The sequence below is a fragment of the Haliaeetus albicilla genome, chromosome 9, assembly GCF_947461875.1.
Source record: "Haliaeetus albicilla chromosome 9, bHalAlb1.1, whole genome shotgun sequence".
Lineage (NCBI taxonomy): Eukaryota > Metazoa > Chordata > Aves > Accipitriformes > Accipitridae > Haliaeetus > Haliaeetus albicilla.
The window spans coordinates 12,926,085-12,944,681 of NC_091491.1; the positions used below are offsets into that span (position 1 = coordinate 12,926,085).

At 49.7% G+C, this 18,597-nt stretch overlaps 2 protein-coding genes across 7 annotated transcripts in view; both read right to left on the reverse strand.

Moving 5' to 3' along the window:
- The window catches only part of BAZ1B (bromodomain adjacent to zinc finger domain 1B), a 52,446-nt gene extending 45,929 nt beyond the window's left edge, over positions 1 to 6,517 (reverse strand). For 2 of the 6 annotated variants that reach the window (XM_069791602.1, XM_069791604.1), the window contains exon 1: positions 6,268 to 6,517. In XM_069791602.1, the coding sequence (XP_069647703.1) occupies positions 6,268 to 6,380 (113 nt within the window). In that variant the 5' untranslated portion in view covers positions 6,381 to 6,517. Of the gene's footprint in view, positions 1 to 5,568; positions 5,906 to 6,267 lie in introns of those variants that run through there. The other 4 variants (XM_069791600.1, XM_069791601.1, XM_069791599.1 and 1 more) reach the window with 3 other exon arrangements.
- NSUN5 (NOP2/Sun RNA methyltransferase 5) overlaps positions 1 to 18,597 on the reverse strand; it is a 197,362-nt gene that overhangs the window by 103,053 nt on the left and 75,712 nt on the right. The gene's annotated exons all lie outside the window — the stretch shown is intronic.

The window sequence follows — 18,597 nt, forward strand, 5'->3', positions numbered from 1 at the left end:
ACTATCAGTTCAGCTGAACTGCACAAGGGGAATACATACAGCTGAGTTTCGTGGCATTGCTAAGTTGTGGCATTGCTAAGTTGCTTTTCAGCTTTTCCAGTCTGATTCACTAGAAAACAGCACAAACATCACAGGCACGTGCCGGAGACATGGCACGGACCACCACTAAATGCCTGACAGTAACTGTTGGGGAACTACTATTACTAATGCCTTAGGGTGGTGTTACAAACTCTAGATGCAAATTACCAGTCTACCCAGTACCCCCAATCTTTTGGGGAAAAAAACCAAAAGCTTTGAAACCAAAAATCACTAGAAAGGTCGCCTTTCCTCTGGCTTCCAACAAAAGCAGCCCTCCTGCATCAGCACAACATGAGGATCTTCCTCACCACCACCATCACCTGCTTCCCGTATCACAACCAGCCTCAAGGTTAAGTTATTCTGGCTGTTAGGATTAATGGGTGCACGGGCAAGTCACCGTGGTGCAGACAGCATTATTAATTACAGCATTAGCTACTCTGTTGTAAGCATCTGTGGCTGTGCTCTACCCATTCCACCTAAGTGGTAATTAACTGTCAGCGTAAACAGATATAAGCTACTTCATACTTTCTATGGATAGAACATGTACAGGCACAATTATCAGAAAAGCTAGCACAGTGTAAATCCACACCAATTTACCCTGTGGCAGCCTGCTTAAGTTGCCATATGCTTACCGATGGTAACTTAAGTGGAGAAATTATAAGAGAGGCAAGAAAAGCATCTTTCCCTTCTCCTGCAGTGTGCTCTCCAGCAGAAAAGCAAGCACAGAGTACAAAGCATACTTGTAACAACTACAGTGGCTCAGCCTGCTGCAGCGCAAGTGCTAATTATGAGAGTCTCTGTGGGAACAAGCAGATTGCTCCACACTCCTGCGAAGGCAGAGCCACCAGCCACAGCAAATCACCCATCATATCCTGCATACGCTTTGCCTTTCAAGAAAATTTTAGTGCAACTAACCTATTTGTGTTTTATTATTATTACTACTTCTTTTTTTTTTTAAAGATTCCTATTAGTAAGCCAAATTACAACTCCAACAAAGCCAATTTTCTTGGACATTTCTTCACAGCCCCAAGGTAAAGCACAAGGTACAGAAGCTGCACTGTGGACATTGATATACAGGTATCTTGCAGCCACAGCAACTGGTGCTATGCAAGAATACAAGCCAGGAACAGAGCCACCTCCAGAGGAGGCTGCCACTGCTGACAGTATTCCTGCTGCCTGGAGCACGTCTTAAAACCAAGGAGAAATCCTGCGGTTCCCCAGCTTTCCCTGCTTGTGGAGTCTCCTGCTCTTCAGTGGATGACCAGCGATCTGACAAGTCATCACCCCACTAAGTTTTGAGCCCTTTGGCCAATTCACACCCCTCCCTGAGGTTTCAAAGATGCTTAAGTTTCCATAGAAACGAGAGGTGCTACAGGGCAGGGGCAAGAAGCGTCATCCCTGCGGTGGGGCAGTGGCATGGAGTAACCACAGCTTACAGAGGAACTCATCTGCACAGCACCACCAACCACACCAGAAGTGTGATTTTAACAAATTTTTGTAGTGATACTGAGCTAGGAGGAAAATAAAATAATTTTAAAAAATCAAACAAGAAACCAGGAGTCCTCCTCGTATTTACAGCAATTAACCACTTTCATAATGACTAAATTGCAACCATACTACTACTCCTTCCTATGTCTTTCCCACAAAAAGAAGAGTTAAAAGCAAATTCACTTGCAGTAGACAGGAGCCTAAACACACAAGCAACAGCAGTCTTAGCTTCATTCAGCAACCCCATCTTCACTCTCCCCCTAGGCTTTCCTTCTGCGCATCCATGGACACAACCTAGATACGACAACTCGCAGCTGCCATAACACGAGTGCTAAAGGAAAGACACACTTCTTAAGGTTCAGGACATTGCCTTAATAAACCTTCAGCAGTCTAACTATAAACAAATATTTGAGATATGGCTGGGAAATAAAATTATGGTCTACTCCCCTCCTACATTTATCAACTTTCTTCTCTCTAGACCTGTGAGAAGATTCCTTTCCTTCCAGCAAGGATAGCAAATAAATGCTGATCTCCATTGAAAAATTATTTAAAGATACATTTTTTTCCTAACACCATTTCCCATATTAACAGGAAGATCCATGAGAATTTTCCCTAAGAATTTTCCCTTCCTTATAAACACCTACGAGAACAGGCTTAATCATACCATATCAGGACCCATATTTTTCAGATGAACACTGAATTTAAAACCAGCAGGTATAGCAATTTCCCTGTCCAGCTCAGCCTTGCCTCTCAAATGCAATTTAATTCCACCTACAGCTGGTCAGCTCATCTAACACTGACCCCTAGACACATTCCTTAACGAGCACTCAAGACTCATGCCCACACTGCCTTTGTGCTCTGCCATAAGCTCCCAAGCCAGGTTCTGCTTTGAAATCCTGGGGCCAGCACAAAGCCAAAAGGCAGGAGGATGTTTTTGCAGTTTACTATAGCTCAAACTTTCCACTACATGTAGGGTTTTTGTCCTTTCCACTCAGATTGGAAACAAACCCAAGAAATTTCAGACTGTTCAGCAGGACTGATTTAGGACTACAAGTGAGGGCTTACTGGTATGTCATAACAAACCCACCTCTCTACACAGTTGGAGCTGTCATTCCCACAAATTCCCAACACAATAATAAATAAAAAACCCTGGACACCAGCTACTTGTGAACATTCCCCCAAAAGCCATGAATAACACACATGTTAAATTAAACAGCTGACTACCCACTGTGTAACAGTTAATACATCACATCTGTTTGCATCACACTGAAGATTACTTAACACTGAAAGGCAGAAAACAAAGTCACAGTAAAAACAAGGGATGCTTTTAAAGAAAAATGTTTAAAGTAAACAAGCTAACCACTGCGCAAGGCGACTATTGAGCAGATACAAAGTCTACTTCTTCCTGGGTTATTGATGCTCTCCCAGAAATTACTATCATTTCCAAAATAGCTTTAGAGTATCTTAATTGTTTTTACTTGTATTAGCCAAGAAGGCAAATTTACCAGGAAGGTCGGGACATTTTTAAGACACTACTTCCTGGGTGGGTGACAAAGTTCTCCTAGAACTGCAGAGCATGACACAACCCTGCTTTGGTGCTGCCATCTTTAACTGCTGCCAGTTTAACTGGCTCATGTCACATGTGAAGATGTGAACGACAGCCTTTAACTTGCATGCCAAACATGGCCCGATTCCTCATGTTCGTATGAGAATTATGTTCTGCTTACCATACAAAAACACTAAAGACAGAGAGCAAGCTTTTCTCTGGAGAGGAAAGCAACATAACTTCCCTAAACTGTACACTGATGGCTGAAGGAAAGCTTTGGCTGGAATAGTCCTCACCAGTCCAGGCTGGTTAGCCCTCTGAACCAAGCACCCTTATTGAGCTGGCAGCGCGGTTTTCCAAACAGCTGGTGGTATAGCAGAACACACACTGCAGCAGTCCCACATGCTAACGGAAGAGATGACCTGCTCACCAGGGAACAAATTTGGTGTTTGGCTCAGTACATGTGCCACAGACCAGGTGCACAGGTGACACAAACCAGACAAGACCATACCACACGTGAAGCATTTGCCTGACACCCCACATATCTGAGAGCAGATCCTACAGAGCTCCTGCAAGGACAAGTCTATCTCTGACTGCCCAGCCATCCCTCCCATCCCCACATCCACACAATTAGCAAGGCTCACTCCTGCGTCAGACACCAGAAGCCCAAGGCTTCGCCAGGAGCAATGGGCTCTACACAGCATGGTTTCTCCTAAAAGGTTTTCATGGGATTTGGCAGCCAAAGGAAGCCACATAAAGCTACAAAGAAGTATCAGACCCAAATAACCACCTGAGCTCTGATGACCACCCTGTCCATCTGTCCACTGGTGCTGGACACTTTCTTAACACATGTCCATGAGCCAGACATCTCTCCTCATATACAATACCCCAATCTCCACTTTTTGTTCAACCCAATCTACAGCTGCAAATCCTAACAAAAAAGAAAAAAACAAAACACCAAAACAGAAGAGTCTTAAGAACTTTTTATGTCTTTCCAATACCTCATTTGTAGCTGTGCAGTACAAGAACCTGTACACCCTTTAGAGGAAGAGGTGATCAACAGTTTTGCAAGGTGGAAAAGAAAAGTTCTGCAGACAATGTTCTGCCAGGCCTCAGCATAAATGACACCAAGCACTGCTCTGGGTGAGGACTCAGGTACTTCTTGACACAGCCCCTCTGCAGGCTGTTCCCATCCACAAGAGAAGTAACCAAAAAAAACCCCCTCCAAGTCTTCCTTAGGTAACACCTCCCTTCAACTTACTGACTCATTTGCAATTTTCTGTTCCACTTTTTGCTTAGCTTATATTATACATGGTCAACAAAGCAAGATAAACCCAACATGACTTAGTTTCTCTTTTTAGCTTCATGACGTCTATCTGCCAAGATGAACTTTCCAGAACGTGCTAGGCTGACTCCCACAACACCCCATGAAGTACTTTCTCCAAGAGAAGAGCATCTCTCTAGAACCTCAGTGCTTGCATTGGTTTCCTCTTTCCTTCTGACCCTTTCGCTAATGCCATCCCCTCTGAGGATGAGAAACCATCCCTTTTTTTCCTTAATGTTAATACCACCCAAGTATCTGCAGAAACACGTCCTCCATCTACTCACAGATCCACAAGAGCCATACCGATAAGACTGGTGCTCTCAGAAGGTGCCCCATAACTCCTCTGTGCTGTTCCTACAAGGCAGATGAACCTTAAAGCCACATCTTCTTTTACAGAAGTAGTAATTAGGCTTAGACTCTGTCTTTTCGATCACTGATCGTTCCTCATAGGGAAAGAGAAAGAACAGGTCTCTGCCTGGTCAGATGGATGACTGAGCTACTTTCAGTTTGCACACATCACAATAGCAGGTTTTCGAGTCACAGACTGAATGGCTTAATTTAAAATACTGTTAAAAAGCAAGTATCTAACACTCTACCCAGTCTCATTTTATTGGGCTGAATGCATTAGCAATGCCTATCTGCACCCAGATATGCATTTCCTCTTCAAAAGCTACCTAATCCTTCCTAGGGGCTTTCATTGGCTGTTCTTCACACTGAAGTAACAAGACACTCTCCACTACACAGGTCTGTATAAGTTCTGGAGTCCCTTTGTCTTCTGCATCACTAAGATTTCAGAGGTATGTTCCTGTATTCATGCATTTCTGTCTCACTTCCAGTCCTTCCTTCACTCCTCAATTCCTCAGATTTTGATCCTTATAACACAAACAACAAACCAGCCTCCTGAAGTAGCAGTTCGCAGGTTACAGCGCAGAAGACCTGCCCCTCCAGCCCTGCTGGGGACCTGAACAGTAACTCTGCCTTCGTGCCTGCACATCAGCTGTGACAGTTTGCTGCCCTGCCCATGTCCACTTCCAGCCGCTCAAGGACTGTCACACGCTGACTGACGTGGAATCATAAAAAAAAAAAAAAAAAATGTTTTTCACGCTAAAGCAGCCCAGAAGAAGATACTCACATTCAGCACGAAAACCTGGGCTCTCCGCAGGTGAGCTGCTTCTGCCACTATTTTATTCTCCTTTCCGTGGGAGTCTCCAGTGTCAATGCCACCCCTCACGCCCGGGATACACACCTCGAATTTGTACTGCAACCCCCCTCGAGAACTGCCGCCGCGCTAATTACATTAATCAACCCCTACCCACCGGTGTCCGTTGAACACGCAGCCGGCTCCCTTTACCCGTTAGTTTCTCTCCACGGCCGCGCCGCCTCAGAGCGCTCCGGCCCCGCGGAGCTGCTGTCCCCGCTCCCCCCGCCTCGCCTTCCATCCGCCTGGAACTGCGTCAGACACCGGATCAGAAACTTGGCGGGGAACGACCGCCCGCCGGCCGGGCCGGGCCGGGCTCCCCTCACGGGCCGGGCCGGGCTCCCCCCACGGGCCGGGCCCTTCCCGCCAGGAACCGCCGCCGGAGGAGCCGGACGGCCCCGCTCCCCGCCCCGCTGCCGCTTTGTTCTGCCCCGCCGCCGCCCCGCGCCGGGCCGGGCCCCGGCCACCCCCCAGGAGGGCCGGGGCCGCCGCGGAGGCCGGTTCCGCGCCCAGCAGCGGCGAGACCGCAAGGCCCGCGGGCGGCCGCGCCGCGGCAGGTGACAGCGGCGGCGCCGGAGCCCTCCCCGCCGCCCCGTCCCCGTCCCCCCCCGCGCCCCCGGGCCCAGCGGATACTCGCGGGTGCGGAAGGCCTCCTGCGTGTGGGGGATGACGAACCGCTCCCCCGGCTCCCCCGGCGGCAGCGGCTTGGCCAGCGGGAAGGGCTTGCGGCCCAGCAGCGGCGCCATGGCGAGACGAGGCGGGGTCCCGGCCGGAGCCAGCGGATCCGCGCGGCGGCGGCAGCGGGACCCGGGCGGGACGATTGAAAAATGGCGGGAGATTCCCCTCCCCCTCCCGGGCGGGCGGCAGGCCGAGCCTCGCCGCGCGCACCCAAACCTGCCTCCCGCCCCTCAGGGCCCGCCCCCGCCGCCGCGGCCCCGGGAGCCTACTGGCGCGCCTCCGGCGCTGCCGGCTTCGGATTGGCCGCGCGGCCCGCCAATCGCGTCGCCTCGCCCCGCCTGCCGGCGCAGCAAGCTGCCTTGCACCGCGCGCGAGGTGAGAGGTCGCGTTATGTAAGTGGCAGAGAGCGCGACTCCATTTTGTGTCCCCGTTATCCGCCCGCCCGCCCGCCCCCCTCTCCGCGCCGGCCAATCGGAGCGCGCTCCCGCCCCCCCATCCGGGTACTGTGGCGGTACCGCGCGCTGGGCTTTGTCCTCCGCGGTCGGCTCGTGCCGCCCACCACCTCTTAAAGGGACAGGGCAGCGTGGGGCATTATGGGACCGTGGGGGTCCTGCGCCTGTGTGGCGGTCGCGGCCCCTCAGGGAGCGCGGGCCCGGCCCGGGCCCCACCGGCGCTGCCTCTTTAGCTTTGGGCTCCCCCGGCGGGCCAGGTCCCTCCGCTCCGCGGGGAGGCGAAGCGGCGGCTCGGCCCTGGGGTGGGTGAGGAGGGAGGCCGCGGCCTCAGGGCGGAGCGGCCGGTGTCGCCGGTCCGGTCCGTTTGTGCAGCCGGCGTTGCGTGGCCCCGGCACTCGGCGGCGCCGCGCCAGCTGGCTCGGCTCCGGGTCGCGGCCCCGCGGCGGCGGTGACGGGCCGGGGAAGGCCCCGGTGCTCCGAGGGACCGGCGTGGAGGCGGTTCGGGGCACCTCTCTCCGGGGTGGGGAGCCCGGGCACCTCGTGGGTGCTGCTCCTGTGAAAGGAGGAAAGACAAAAAGTTGAGAGTTGTGGTTTTCGGTTTTTTTGGTGGGGTTTTTTTTGGTTGTAAGAAACGCGGTGTGTAGAGTTTTTCTATCATCATCAGTGTTTATGAGGGATCAGAGAGGCAGCAGCTCAAGCACTGCCTGTCAAAAGCAGTCAGCAAAACTACAAGCCCAGCAGTGCTCTCTCTGCCCCCTTTCTGGGTGATTAGGAAAGCAGATTTGTGCATTAAAGATGTGTATTCTAGTGATCCTGGATCGCTGCTGCTTCATGGCGCTGAGGAATAGGTCTGTTTTGTATAGCTGTGCTGCGGCTGCTTCAGGATGAAAAGCAGCAGCCTTGGCAAACTAGTTAGAGCTGCGTACAGCCTTTGTACAACCCAGAGTATAAACGTTATATTCTTCCGTTTCAGATTGCCACTGAAAAAGAATAACTGCATAAAACATCAACATAGGAGTTACTGGTTTATCCCAAAGGCTTCATCCAGCACTGAAGAGAGCCTGTGTCCCCAATGGCAGCCATCCATGAAAGCACAGGGAGATGTACCTGCTCCCTGGAAATTCACGAGCAGCTGGAGCTTTACCAGGCCCTGAAGCATGGAACCTCTCCACCTCTGGCCAACAAAGTCTTGGTCTCACTGGCTTGGCGACTAGCCAAGCCCCTTTCTCCTAAGCACATGGGAGGGACAGGGAAAATGCATGAAAAATGCGGTGAAGTGTGATGCTGCTTTGTTGAAAGTTAATCTGGCTGTTTTGAAAAGTTACTTGACTTTCAGAGCAGTATGTACAAATGATGAGGTAGGTAAGGGCTTCACTAAATAGAAGATGACAGTTCAATGGAAGGGGAATCAGGTGGAGAAAGGTTCACAAGGAGTTGGTTTTAGAGAACAACTTAATTTATCAGGCAGCGTACAAGGTTGGGAGAGGCTGCAAGTACAGAGGAGGGTCAGGTACAGGACGATCGGGGGAATTCCATTCAGAAGAAACAAAATGGTGCAGAGTACAAATTCCTGTACTGAAGGAACTTCTAAGCTGAAAGTTCCTTGGCTGGAAATAACAGGAGGAAGAAAGTCTGGGTGCCTTTGTGGGATGATGGCACGGCTAGGGGCCATTAATGTGATGTGGCCATTAACAAGCTAAATACAAGCACGAGTTGTGTTGGATGCAGTGTTTCCATAAGACAGCACATGTGGTACTGCTGTTCCCATCTCGAGTCCTGTTCTTGCCACCAGGCCCACGAGCGATGAGGTCAGGCTGGGCTGGGTGCAGAGGGTGGTTCAGAGGAGCAAGGAGCCAACCTGACAGGAGGAAACTAAAATAGGGGAGCTGGAAGTTTGCCAAATCTTGCAGCATTTAGGTATGGTCAGAGAATATGAAAATCCCTCCGTAGGTGACCCTATCTATCCACACTTAAATCCAGAGATTACACCATTGAACACCAATCATAGATAAGTTGTATAATTCAGCCAAAATAATTCAACACCATCCTTCTGGGTCTCTGTGTGGTTCTTCTTGCTGCAGTCACCTGCCAAGTGCAGCAAGCGCAGCCCTGGCTCGTGGCTATCATCTCTGCCTCGTCCTGCTGTCAGCTGGCTTCCTTCCTGCTGCTGGAGCTGCTGCACCACGGCTGCCTCTGCCGCACCTACTCCCTCGGTGCATGAGAGGTGGTTTTGCGTCTGATGGGTGCTGTGTTTTCTCTCTATGACTCGCTCCTGGACTGTAGAACAGGGGCTGACGAGTGTCCTGCCTGAGGACAGTTCTGCGCAGTGTGAGGTGTTACTGACCTTTGAGCTGATCTGGCAGAAGCCTGGTAGCCCTCAGGGATTTCCCTGGAAACAAAGCACCTGCTTCTTAACACTGCCAATTGCTTTAAAAAAGCTGAAGCTGAGCAGAGAGAAAAGTAAGTGAATCCCAAGACCTAAAAAGAGCTTGCTCTTTTCCATTTATCCTAAATGACCCAGGGACAGACTCCATATCTCTGTCTTTCAGATCAACAGAGGCATTCCCTTCTTGCATGATTTTCACTTCTGAAGTCTTCATTTCCCAGCAGGTTACTAGAAAGACGAGTTCCTTCCTCAGGAAGAGCGAGCAGATGTGACACACAGGGCAAATGCATGGCTCAGCTGTGAGCAGATGCTCTCTCTCCTGGTGTAAAGGGGGTCGGTCACTCAGCGACAGTCGAAGTCCTATGTCAGGTGTACACAGAGCATGGCCACACAAGAGCATGTCCGCTTGCCAGTGCATCCATGCTGCTGGAGGGGTGCAGTTAACACTGGTTTTAAAATGTCGGCACCCTTGTCTCTTCAGTTTATGTAACATGGTGAGCCAGAGCTCCAATGTGATCTCACTCCAGCAGCACACAGGCTGAGCGGATTTAGGAGGGTGTTTCTACACAGCGCCTGCTTAAGACTGACTTTGGTTCTGGCTTTCCTGTTTTGTTTGGTAGTGACCTTGCAAGACCACTGGGAGCGAGTGCTGGTGACTGATGCTCTCAGCCTGCAAAGCCTAGTTTCTGACTGGAAGCTGGTTTCCATTTCAGGCAGTTTTTCAGTAGATGAATGTTTATCTCCAACACTTCACGTTCCAGCTGGCAGAAAATACCTAATAAATATGCGTATCTATTCCAGACATTACCCTCTGTAGACTTCTGCACCCTGGCCCAGCCTGGGGCCTTGACTAACCCCACTGCAGACTTCTAGAGCACCTTCTGCTGGAGGCTGAGCTTCTTCCTCTGTGCTGAACAAATGACACAGTGCCCTGCAACTCACACTTTCAAGCAGAAAAGGAAATGCAGTGTGCTGAAGGGCTGTGCCCTGCTGATTCACAAACACATGTCCTGGGTGTGCATCTGTCTGTGCTCAGCCCCTCAGCTCAAGCAGTAAAGTTTGTTCTGGCCCCATTTCCTTTCTGAGAGCAATTGCAACTTTCATAAGGCCATCAGGCCAAACGTCCCCTCCTTTTCAAGGACAACACCACCTTGTACAGAACTGTACGATATGCCTAACGTGGTGGGGTGGATGGCATCTGTGTGGGGTTCAAGGAACTGCTATCCCCTCAAACAAGCTACAAAACCCTTGTGTTGGTAGATCTTACCACATGTCTAAGAGCCTGTGACATTTTTTGCAACCTTCTAGCTGCAAGAGTGCACTCAGCTGTCTCGCCGCATTGCAAAGAGCCTTCCTGGTTTCCGTAGCTGTAAGACAGTTGTGCTTCTTCTCATCCCCACAGTGCCAGCTCCCCACTTCCTCAGCCAAAATGAAGATACACTGTTTCCTGTGTGTACTCTGCAGGGTATGCCTAGCAGGTGTTTTAGCTCCTCACACACTCCCAAAAGCTTTGAAATTGCATTTTATTCCCATATGAAATCACACCGACAGCTCTTCTGTATTGTTGCACTCTGCAAGGTGACTTTCCTCAACTTCTTCACATCCCTGAAGCCAAGGCACAAGCAGAGCTTGCTGTTGTTCTTTTTCCATATTTGAGTTACCTACTGAAACATCCATTTCTTTCAAAATTTTTCTTAGTAAAATGATTCTTAGTAATCAATAATTTTCCTTTTCCATTTGAAGTCCTTTCACATGCCTAGCCGAAGCAGTTTCCAAGTATACAAAACTCAGACTGTCCTCTAGGATGATGTTTGGTATCTGTGACTCTTCTCTTGGGACAAAGACTCACTCCTGTTTTCACAGCAGGGAGAATCAGGAGCCTCCTACCTGTCCACAACCTCAGCAATTCCACTGCTGCTTCTACTATCAGCTGTAGCGGCAGAAAACCTTTCAGATACCAGAGCCAGGAGCCTGGTGCTCAGGGGAAATCCTGCTGTATCGACCCGGGGATACGGGAGCTGGTGCAGCTGCAAGTTCACCCCCTACATTTTCCAGGTCCCCAGGTAACAGCAGACTCTGCTGCTGCACATTCCCCCTTGCCTTTGCAGCCCCAAAATCTTTGGTGCAGCGCTGCTGCTCACGCTGCAGTACTGCTACAGACAGCAATTTGCAGTGTTAGTCAAACGGAGCCCTGAAGAGCAAGAGGATCTTTGCCAGCCCCCCCCCCCACTCTAGCCTGGTAATGATGGAATCCAGGCAGCCTCTTCAAGGAAGGAGAAGGACCCTATCGTGTCCCTCCAAGGCAGCATCTCAAAGTGAGTCAGTAGCTCAGGGGCTTGGGACACCCGTTGCTATTTATGAGCTTCTATAAGTGATGTTGTGTGCTTCCCAGCACAAAGGAAAGCCCATGATAGCCAAGAAACCATTCCTACTGGTTTAATAGCTGGCAAGGGAGGACAGAAACCATATCCAGCCCAGAGAATCCCTCAGCTGAAGGTATTCTGAGGCTCAAAAGTTCTCATGGAAATGATAACATCTCATTGCCCTGTTCTTGTGCTTCTCTAGAGACTCAGGGCAGCTATCACAGAGATGATGCTGGGCTAAATAGACCTTTGATCTGATTTAGTTCATCTGGTTTTATGTTTGAAGGGGCTAGGCAATGAGTTGAGAAGGAAAGTGGCCTTTATTAGTAATATATATACACCCTCTGCCTTCAGGCTGTGCAAAAGACCCAGCAATAGAGTGGTATTGGACTGCCTTCTCGTGCCCATCTTCCCTTCTCTTCCCCCAGTTGCCCCCTCATGATTCCATACTCCACTGCACCCCCTAGATGCATTGGGGTCTTCCAACCCTTCCTATCCTTCTCACCTGGATGCTTCTGCTTTAGCACTTCCAATGCTTGCCAGACAGCTTTCATGATGGCCGTTTTCCCCTGAGCCTGGCCAGGAGCAAAAGATCTCCACCTCTAGATCCACCTTCCTCACACCTACCTTCTCTGGCAAGACCTGCTCACTACTCTCTTTGCTCCTTTCCCAGGGCTGCTGAGAGGACACACCTTGAAGCAGGCTCTGCACTACCCTCCAGGCTTCTGCCCCTCTTCGGGGCTGCATGATTATCTCTTCCAGGGCAGCAGGGGCTTTGTGGCTGTACTTCACTTCTTTCAAGACCTCTCGTGGCTCAGCCTGCCTGTGCTGGCAAGAGGCTTGGCACAGGAAGAAGATGGGTTTGGAAATGAGAGTTGAGAAGATCCCATAGGCAAATGAAGGGCATGAAGTCTGAAGGTGAAGAAAAAGTCATCTTGTCCTCAGTGCAGCCCTGGGTGTCTGTGGTGGGAAGCAGCTATGCCTGGGGGCTTGAAACAGCATGGTCTGCTGAGGACTGGTACCATTGAAATGGCACCAGATTGCCATTCTTGGCCTGACAAAAGCCAAACCTTTTACTTTTTGGTCATGGGCAGGAGGGCCACATGGGAAACAAAGCACTGTGGCAGGTTCATATTTCATGCAGAAGTGCCCCTAAACACCTGCAAAATCCAAGAGCAGATCATTATGCATGTAGAGACAGACCTACATCTCCGGTTACGGCTTCAGTTTTTGCATCATCTAACCTGGGAGGACTTCTCTGCCTGTCATGGCATTTTTACTTCACTTTTTGTTTGGTGTGCCCTAAGTTCTGTTAGAAAGAAGGGAAGGAAGATCTATCCAATATGTGTCCTTTGGCAGCAAGTAGGCCAGTGGGCCACTGGCAGTCCCGACAGTCCAGCTCCTGAGGGAAGGGAATCCAGGATTTGGGACAATGATTATGAGTTAAGACAGTTGAGCATTACATGTTGTGCACCAACACAGGATTTGTCATCTGAGGGTCACAAAGCCCATAGTGAAGGTATATCCTGAAAAGGCCCGCATTTTGGTGTGCTAAGAATCTGTGTGCCTTACTGTAGAAAGTGGTACCTACTGGGTGATGTGGGTTCTCCTCCCTTGGTCAGAGATAACTTTACACCAGCTCAGCTATGTCACCTGCAAGCTAGCAGGGAGAGGTAGCAGGGCTTGATATGCAGAAGCATATTTATGGTTTTCAGTGACTTGCATTCTGGTTCTCCACTCCTGTGGACCCTGAGCAGGCTTGTTCCGCTGTCCTCCCTGAGTAACATCCCTGCATTGCTGGTTTTCTGCTGCCAGAGGCTCAGGGCTTTGGGAGGTACTGACTGTTGCATGGCAGGAATTGCACTTTGCTACAACCCTGCCATAGCTAAAGCTTGACTGTGCACGTGGAAAAAGGCAGGGTTTGTGCCGTTTGTACTATCACTTCCCAGGAGAGATGCCCTACAGCCCCCCTGAGTTCACTGCATTTCCCTTCCTATTCCCAAACTCCATGGTGCAGCTCAGTGCTGGCTGGAAGTGGCCAGCACCCATGACACACTGGGCAGCTCGGGCTGGTGCTTTTTCTGAGCCCTGGCATTTTTTCATGGACGTGGTGAGGAGCTCCCCTGAAACATCACCAGGAGGGCAGGGGAATTTCTTACCCAGCTCTTCTTGCTCCCCGCCAGTCTTCAGTGTGGCAGGGCTGGCTTATACTGCTGGTGCTCTGCAGTTTTGCAGCCAGCACCATTGATCTGCAGGTCTCCAAGCTCTTGACAGCTATTGAGTTAATTAAAGTTTGCACTCTCCCTTTGGACTGAATGAACTAAAACCCATTTCGGTTTGATGGAGATCTCTTCTGTGGTGCTCACTTATAGCCCTGTTCTCAGGAACACAAAGGCCTTTTCCCATCACTTTAACACTATGAAAGCACCCTAGAGTGTATGCAACTCACTGCTAACTTCCGTGGGTGTAATGCAGAAGATGATTAATCAGACATACTACTGTTTTAAACTGCTGTGGGTACTCCCTCATTTAGTTTTCCCATCTCTTTTCTCATGCTGTGTCCCCAGGCCTCAGCTATAACCCAAAATATCAGAAGATGTCAATTTTATGTTCCTACAAATATGTATAACACAGAAAACTTTATCACTCCTTAAATATAAATATGCAGCTTTTGTGTTTGACAAGTCTTCATGTCTCTGTGGAAAATATCTCTTGTTGAGAAACAGGAAGAGGACTTGGCTGATTTTGATATTTTCATGGCTTTTCCAGTCACTTTTGGTCCTCAGTGATCCCTTTTATGTATAAATTACATGTAATTTAAATCCTGAAGCTGTCCCAAAATGTGGTTGAAGTTTATTAAGAAATATAATTTATTTCAATATAAGTTAGAACATCTCATAAGAGCTGTCCCAAGGCAAAGCTCAGGTTTCTGTCCTGTCTCCAGCTCTGGGAGCTACAATCCACTCTGAAGTCCCCTTCTTGTCCATGTCACTCTTCCAGCCCCTGTCCCTCTGCTCCTTGGTCTTTTCCACTTGCTGTCTGCAAGCCACACATGCACTCGCGTTACCCACTTGCACCGGGTGCTGTTTGCCCTAGGGGGTTTGCCATGAGTGGACATATAAACTGCAACCAGCTCTGCTCCTGAAGGAGAGAGCCAATGGTGTCATGCATTTCTGTAGCAGACTTGAGAGTATCTGGATCTTGCATTTAATATTTACCAGATTGTAGATGTAATTACCAGATTATTATCATGTATTTACCAGATTTCTTTAATAGAAGAAGGATCACATAATTTCTGCTGGCAGAGCAATAAAAGCATTTAACTTCACAGGGCATTTATTTGTTTAAGGTGTTGGTAATCTTGGGAACAGAGAGGTTTGTGCTTTGAGTATCCCTGTAACACATCAGTTAATGCACAGAACAGTGTCTGCTGGCATACAGAAATCAACTGTATTTTCTACAGCATTTTAAATGATTGTTTAACAAGCGGAAGATAATGGTAATACTGTAACATAAGGATAAAGTTAATTAACAGAATAAGAGTGCCTACCAATGGATGCAGCTACAAATGCACCCCTCTCTCCACATGATGCAATGTATGGATCCAACAGAATGCTTATAGAGAGGAGAAGATATTTTCCCAATAACAGAAATCAGAAAGAGAAGCTATTTTCCTGATAACAGAAATCAGCTGCACCCTGGATGATTCTTCCAAGGTGCTGGAGAGAGCCGGGGTGTATGGATGACTGCCGGACCTCACTTCGCCATGGGTGCTGAGGATCACAAAGCTCATCTCATGTTATTTTCCTGTGCAAGTGCCATGTTTTGCAGCAAGAAATGACTTCACAGGGTCACTTAATAGGAGAAATGCAGTCACAGAGTGGGTATTTAACTGGCTTCTCTGACAGTCTGTATATGGCTGCTAGACACAGTCTTCCTCTCTCTTTCCACTGCGTTCCTACTTGATACCTTTAACCTGGCTTCTATGTTTGAACTAAATTTGGCCTTCCCTTCCTACATGAAAAGGCACATCGGTGTTCTGCTGCGCTTGGCTTACTCTCAGCCTGGTCACCTCCAAGTTCGTCCACGTGATGAGAGCCTCCTTGTCTGCTCCTACAGTTCATACTCTGCTTGGCTTTATTGCAACAAATGCCCTTCCTTGACCCTCATTTCTCAGGCAGTTCCTATATCCTGCCATGGTGCTGCCAAACATGCCCATGCCCACCCTGCCTGGTGTGTGGGCAGGGGCAGGACCCACCAGGCTACCTGGCTTCCCACTATCGTCCTACCACACCAAGCAAACACGGGTGGTGGGGAGCACCTGGCTGTCTGCAGTGATGCTCTGGGAGCACTGCCAATGGCTCCGTAGTTTTTCTGTTCCAAGTAAGCATCTTCCTCTAATTTCTGCACACATATATAGACCATAAAATTAATGCTGAGGTATCTAAAGCTTTATTATGTCACACTTGTTCTTATTTACTGCTGCTACCAGAACAGTGATTTAATGCCATAAATCTAGTGGTGAGTTTAAGAACGGCTGTTGAGGATTCCCATTACTTCTGTAAGGTGCTATAGGAGTTATTTTCAAAGCACAGGCAGCTCACAGCCAGTGAAAAAGGACTGCGTGGTGTTTCCCATAAAGCTTGGTTTCATTACATGTCATTTTGTCAGACCTTAAACTGCTTGGGCTGAAATTTCCCTTAGCTTATGCCTGCCTCTCTGGGCTGCAGGGGAAGGTGGGGAGGAGAGAGGAAACTGGAGTGTAATGAAAAGAGGAGGGATTTGGGATTTTGGGGGGCAGGCACAGATCTGGGGAGCAGTATTGTTTGGGGAGGAGGTGCTTGGCCAAAAGGCAGCAGTGGGCGAGCACAGCCCTGCTGCAGGCTCAGACCCTGTGGGGTTGCATGAGGGGTCCAGCCCTGGGGAGTGACAGCATGCAGGCAGGGGGGCCAGCAGGCATGAGGCCAGTGCTTGGGCAGAGAGCAGCCCCAGGGGAGCTGGAGGCAGGGCAGGGGCCGAGGGAGGCAGGACTCATGGGGAGGGATGGGAGGGTGAGCCTCCTGACTCCCCTGTGTCCAGCGTGGGGCCATGTGCATGTTCCTCTGTGGCAAACCTTTGGGCTCCGAGGCACAGCGACCCTCTGGCATCGGTGCAGGACCATCTGGTGAAGGTCTGGTTTCACCCATTTGTTTTTCAGGCTGGGAAAGGGTGTGCAAGAAACTGCACGTGAGATGGTGAAGGGTGTCTGTTCAGGCCCAGGTGTCTCTCCAGGGACTTCCAGTACACAATGGCCTGCTAAGTTTTGCATTAGAGCAAAACCGCATTACTCAGTGGTGGGAATCGTGCTCTGCTTAGTGCATGGGTTAAACACATGCTGGCCACAGAGCTGTTTGTTAATTGACCCTGGAGCTGGTACTCCAGCTGCTTTTGAAGTACCCAAAGGTTGGGTTTAACTTCATTGGCAGTACCTGCCATTGCAGCGGCTTCTCAGCCATGTGGTTTCTGAGTTATTCTGGGATGGTTTTTTGGGGCTGTTGCACACCAAGTTTCCCAGCTGTCCAGGAGATGGCAGTCCTGCATTTGGACAATGTGTGCAACTGGTCCCCAGACGGCACCAGAGATTTCCTGAAGAGCCGTTTGAGGCTTGCAAGGAAACCCAAGTCATAGGCTGTACGTTTGGCTCTGTTGGGGAAGGAGAAGGCCACATTTGCAGGGACTGATGGTTTGTCCTATTCTGTGAGATACCAAAACTGGGGCGGTGAGCCATGAGCAATGAGGACAGTCTGTGCTCAGCAGGCAAGTGTTCCTGGGTACTTATTAATGGTGCAAACCTCAGCAATGGGATGGTGTCACTGTCAAGGAGTTATCACCACAGATGACCTGGAGATGCAGGGTCCATTGCAGCTTCAGCTCTTCCAGGTTTGAAGGCTTTAATCACAGTCAGATGAAAGCATCCTTGCAAGGATTGAGCTCACTGTAATGGAGCCTGACCATTGGCTGCCTCTTCCCATGTGGAGCCATGGCTGGTGCCTTTAGCATTCAAGCAGGGCCTGTGTGATGGGAACCATCATCACTGCCAAGCCCTGCCCCTACCAGGAGCCCCATCTGTCCCCCTGCTCACCACTCACAGCCCTCAGCTGCTGTCATCCTTCCTCTTAGTCCTCATCTTCCCTCGCCTTCACCAGCATCTCCGAGTCACATTTGTCCTGCCCAGGGCTCTCCAGCCCCTTTCCAGCCCAGCTCAGGGGCTGTGCCCTCTCTCCATCTCCTGTCCCGCGCTCGTTCACCTTTCTTGCCCTTTGGTCTGTGAGAGGTGACATTCTCAGTGGGGCATTTTTCTGCTCAAAGGAGGAACAGCAGAGCTGAGCAACGGGCACACTTGCTGGGAGGTGCTAGGAGCCATCGTCGATGCATAGCCCTTCACAGAGGCTGCTGGAGATAACCAGCAACAACTTGGGATCTAATTCTGGGTTACTGCAAACTTGTCTTTGGCATTACAGATCAGGAGGCACTTAAAATTACTTTTACACTTGGGATGATGGCAAATGATCTATTTGCTAAGCAAAACGTTGAACCCGTCAAGGAAATCCATCACTGAACCCATCTCAGTTCTCTTTCAACAAGGGACAAACAACAAACACGTCAGTCAATGCCACCTCCTTGGGCACAACCTGATGTGCCTCACCTCCTAGGTGCCTGTCCTGGGCTGGAGCTTCAAAATTCTTCGTCCCTTTATTGTTGTCCTAGAAAGACAGTCATCAGTGTTGGTGTTAGTGATGTGGTGCTGCACAGAGCACCTGCAAAGAGACTTCAGATCATAAATACACTGCAAATAGAGCTTCTAAATATGGAGACAGCTGGGCCCAAGGAGAGTCAACCAAAAAGTGCATCTTCTCCAGTGAGAAGATTCCTGGCATGAGAAGCCAGCTAGAGAAAGGTCTGACCTTCAAAGCAAGAAAGGAAACTTCTTGGGGTTATTTTTAGAGTAGAAACAGAACTTTGTAGTGGAAAGTGCTGTCACAACGCTCTGCTCAGCACTCCAAAAAATGATGGTTCCAGTCATGTTGCAGAGCCATAAACTCCT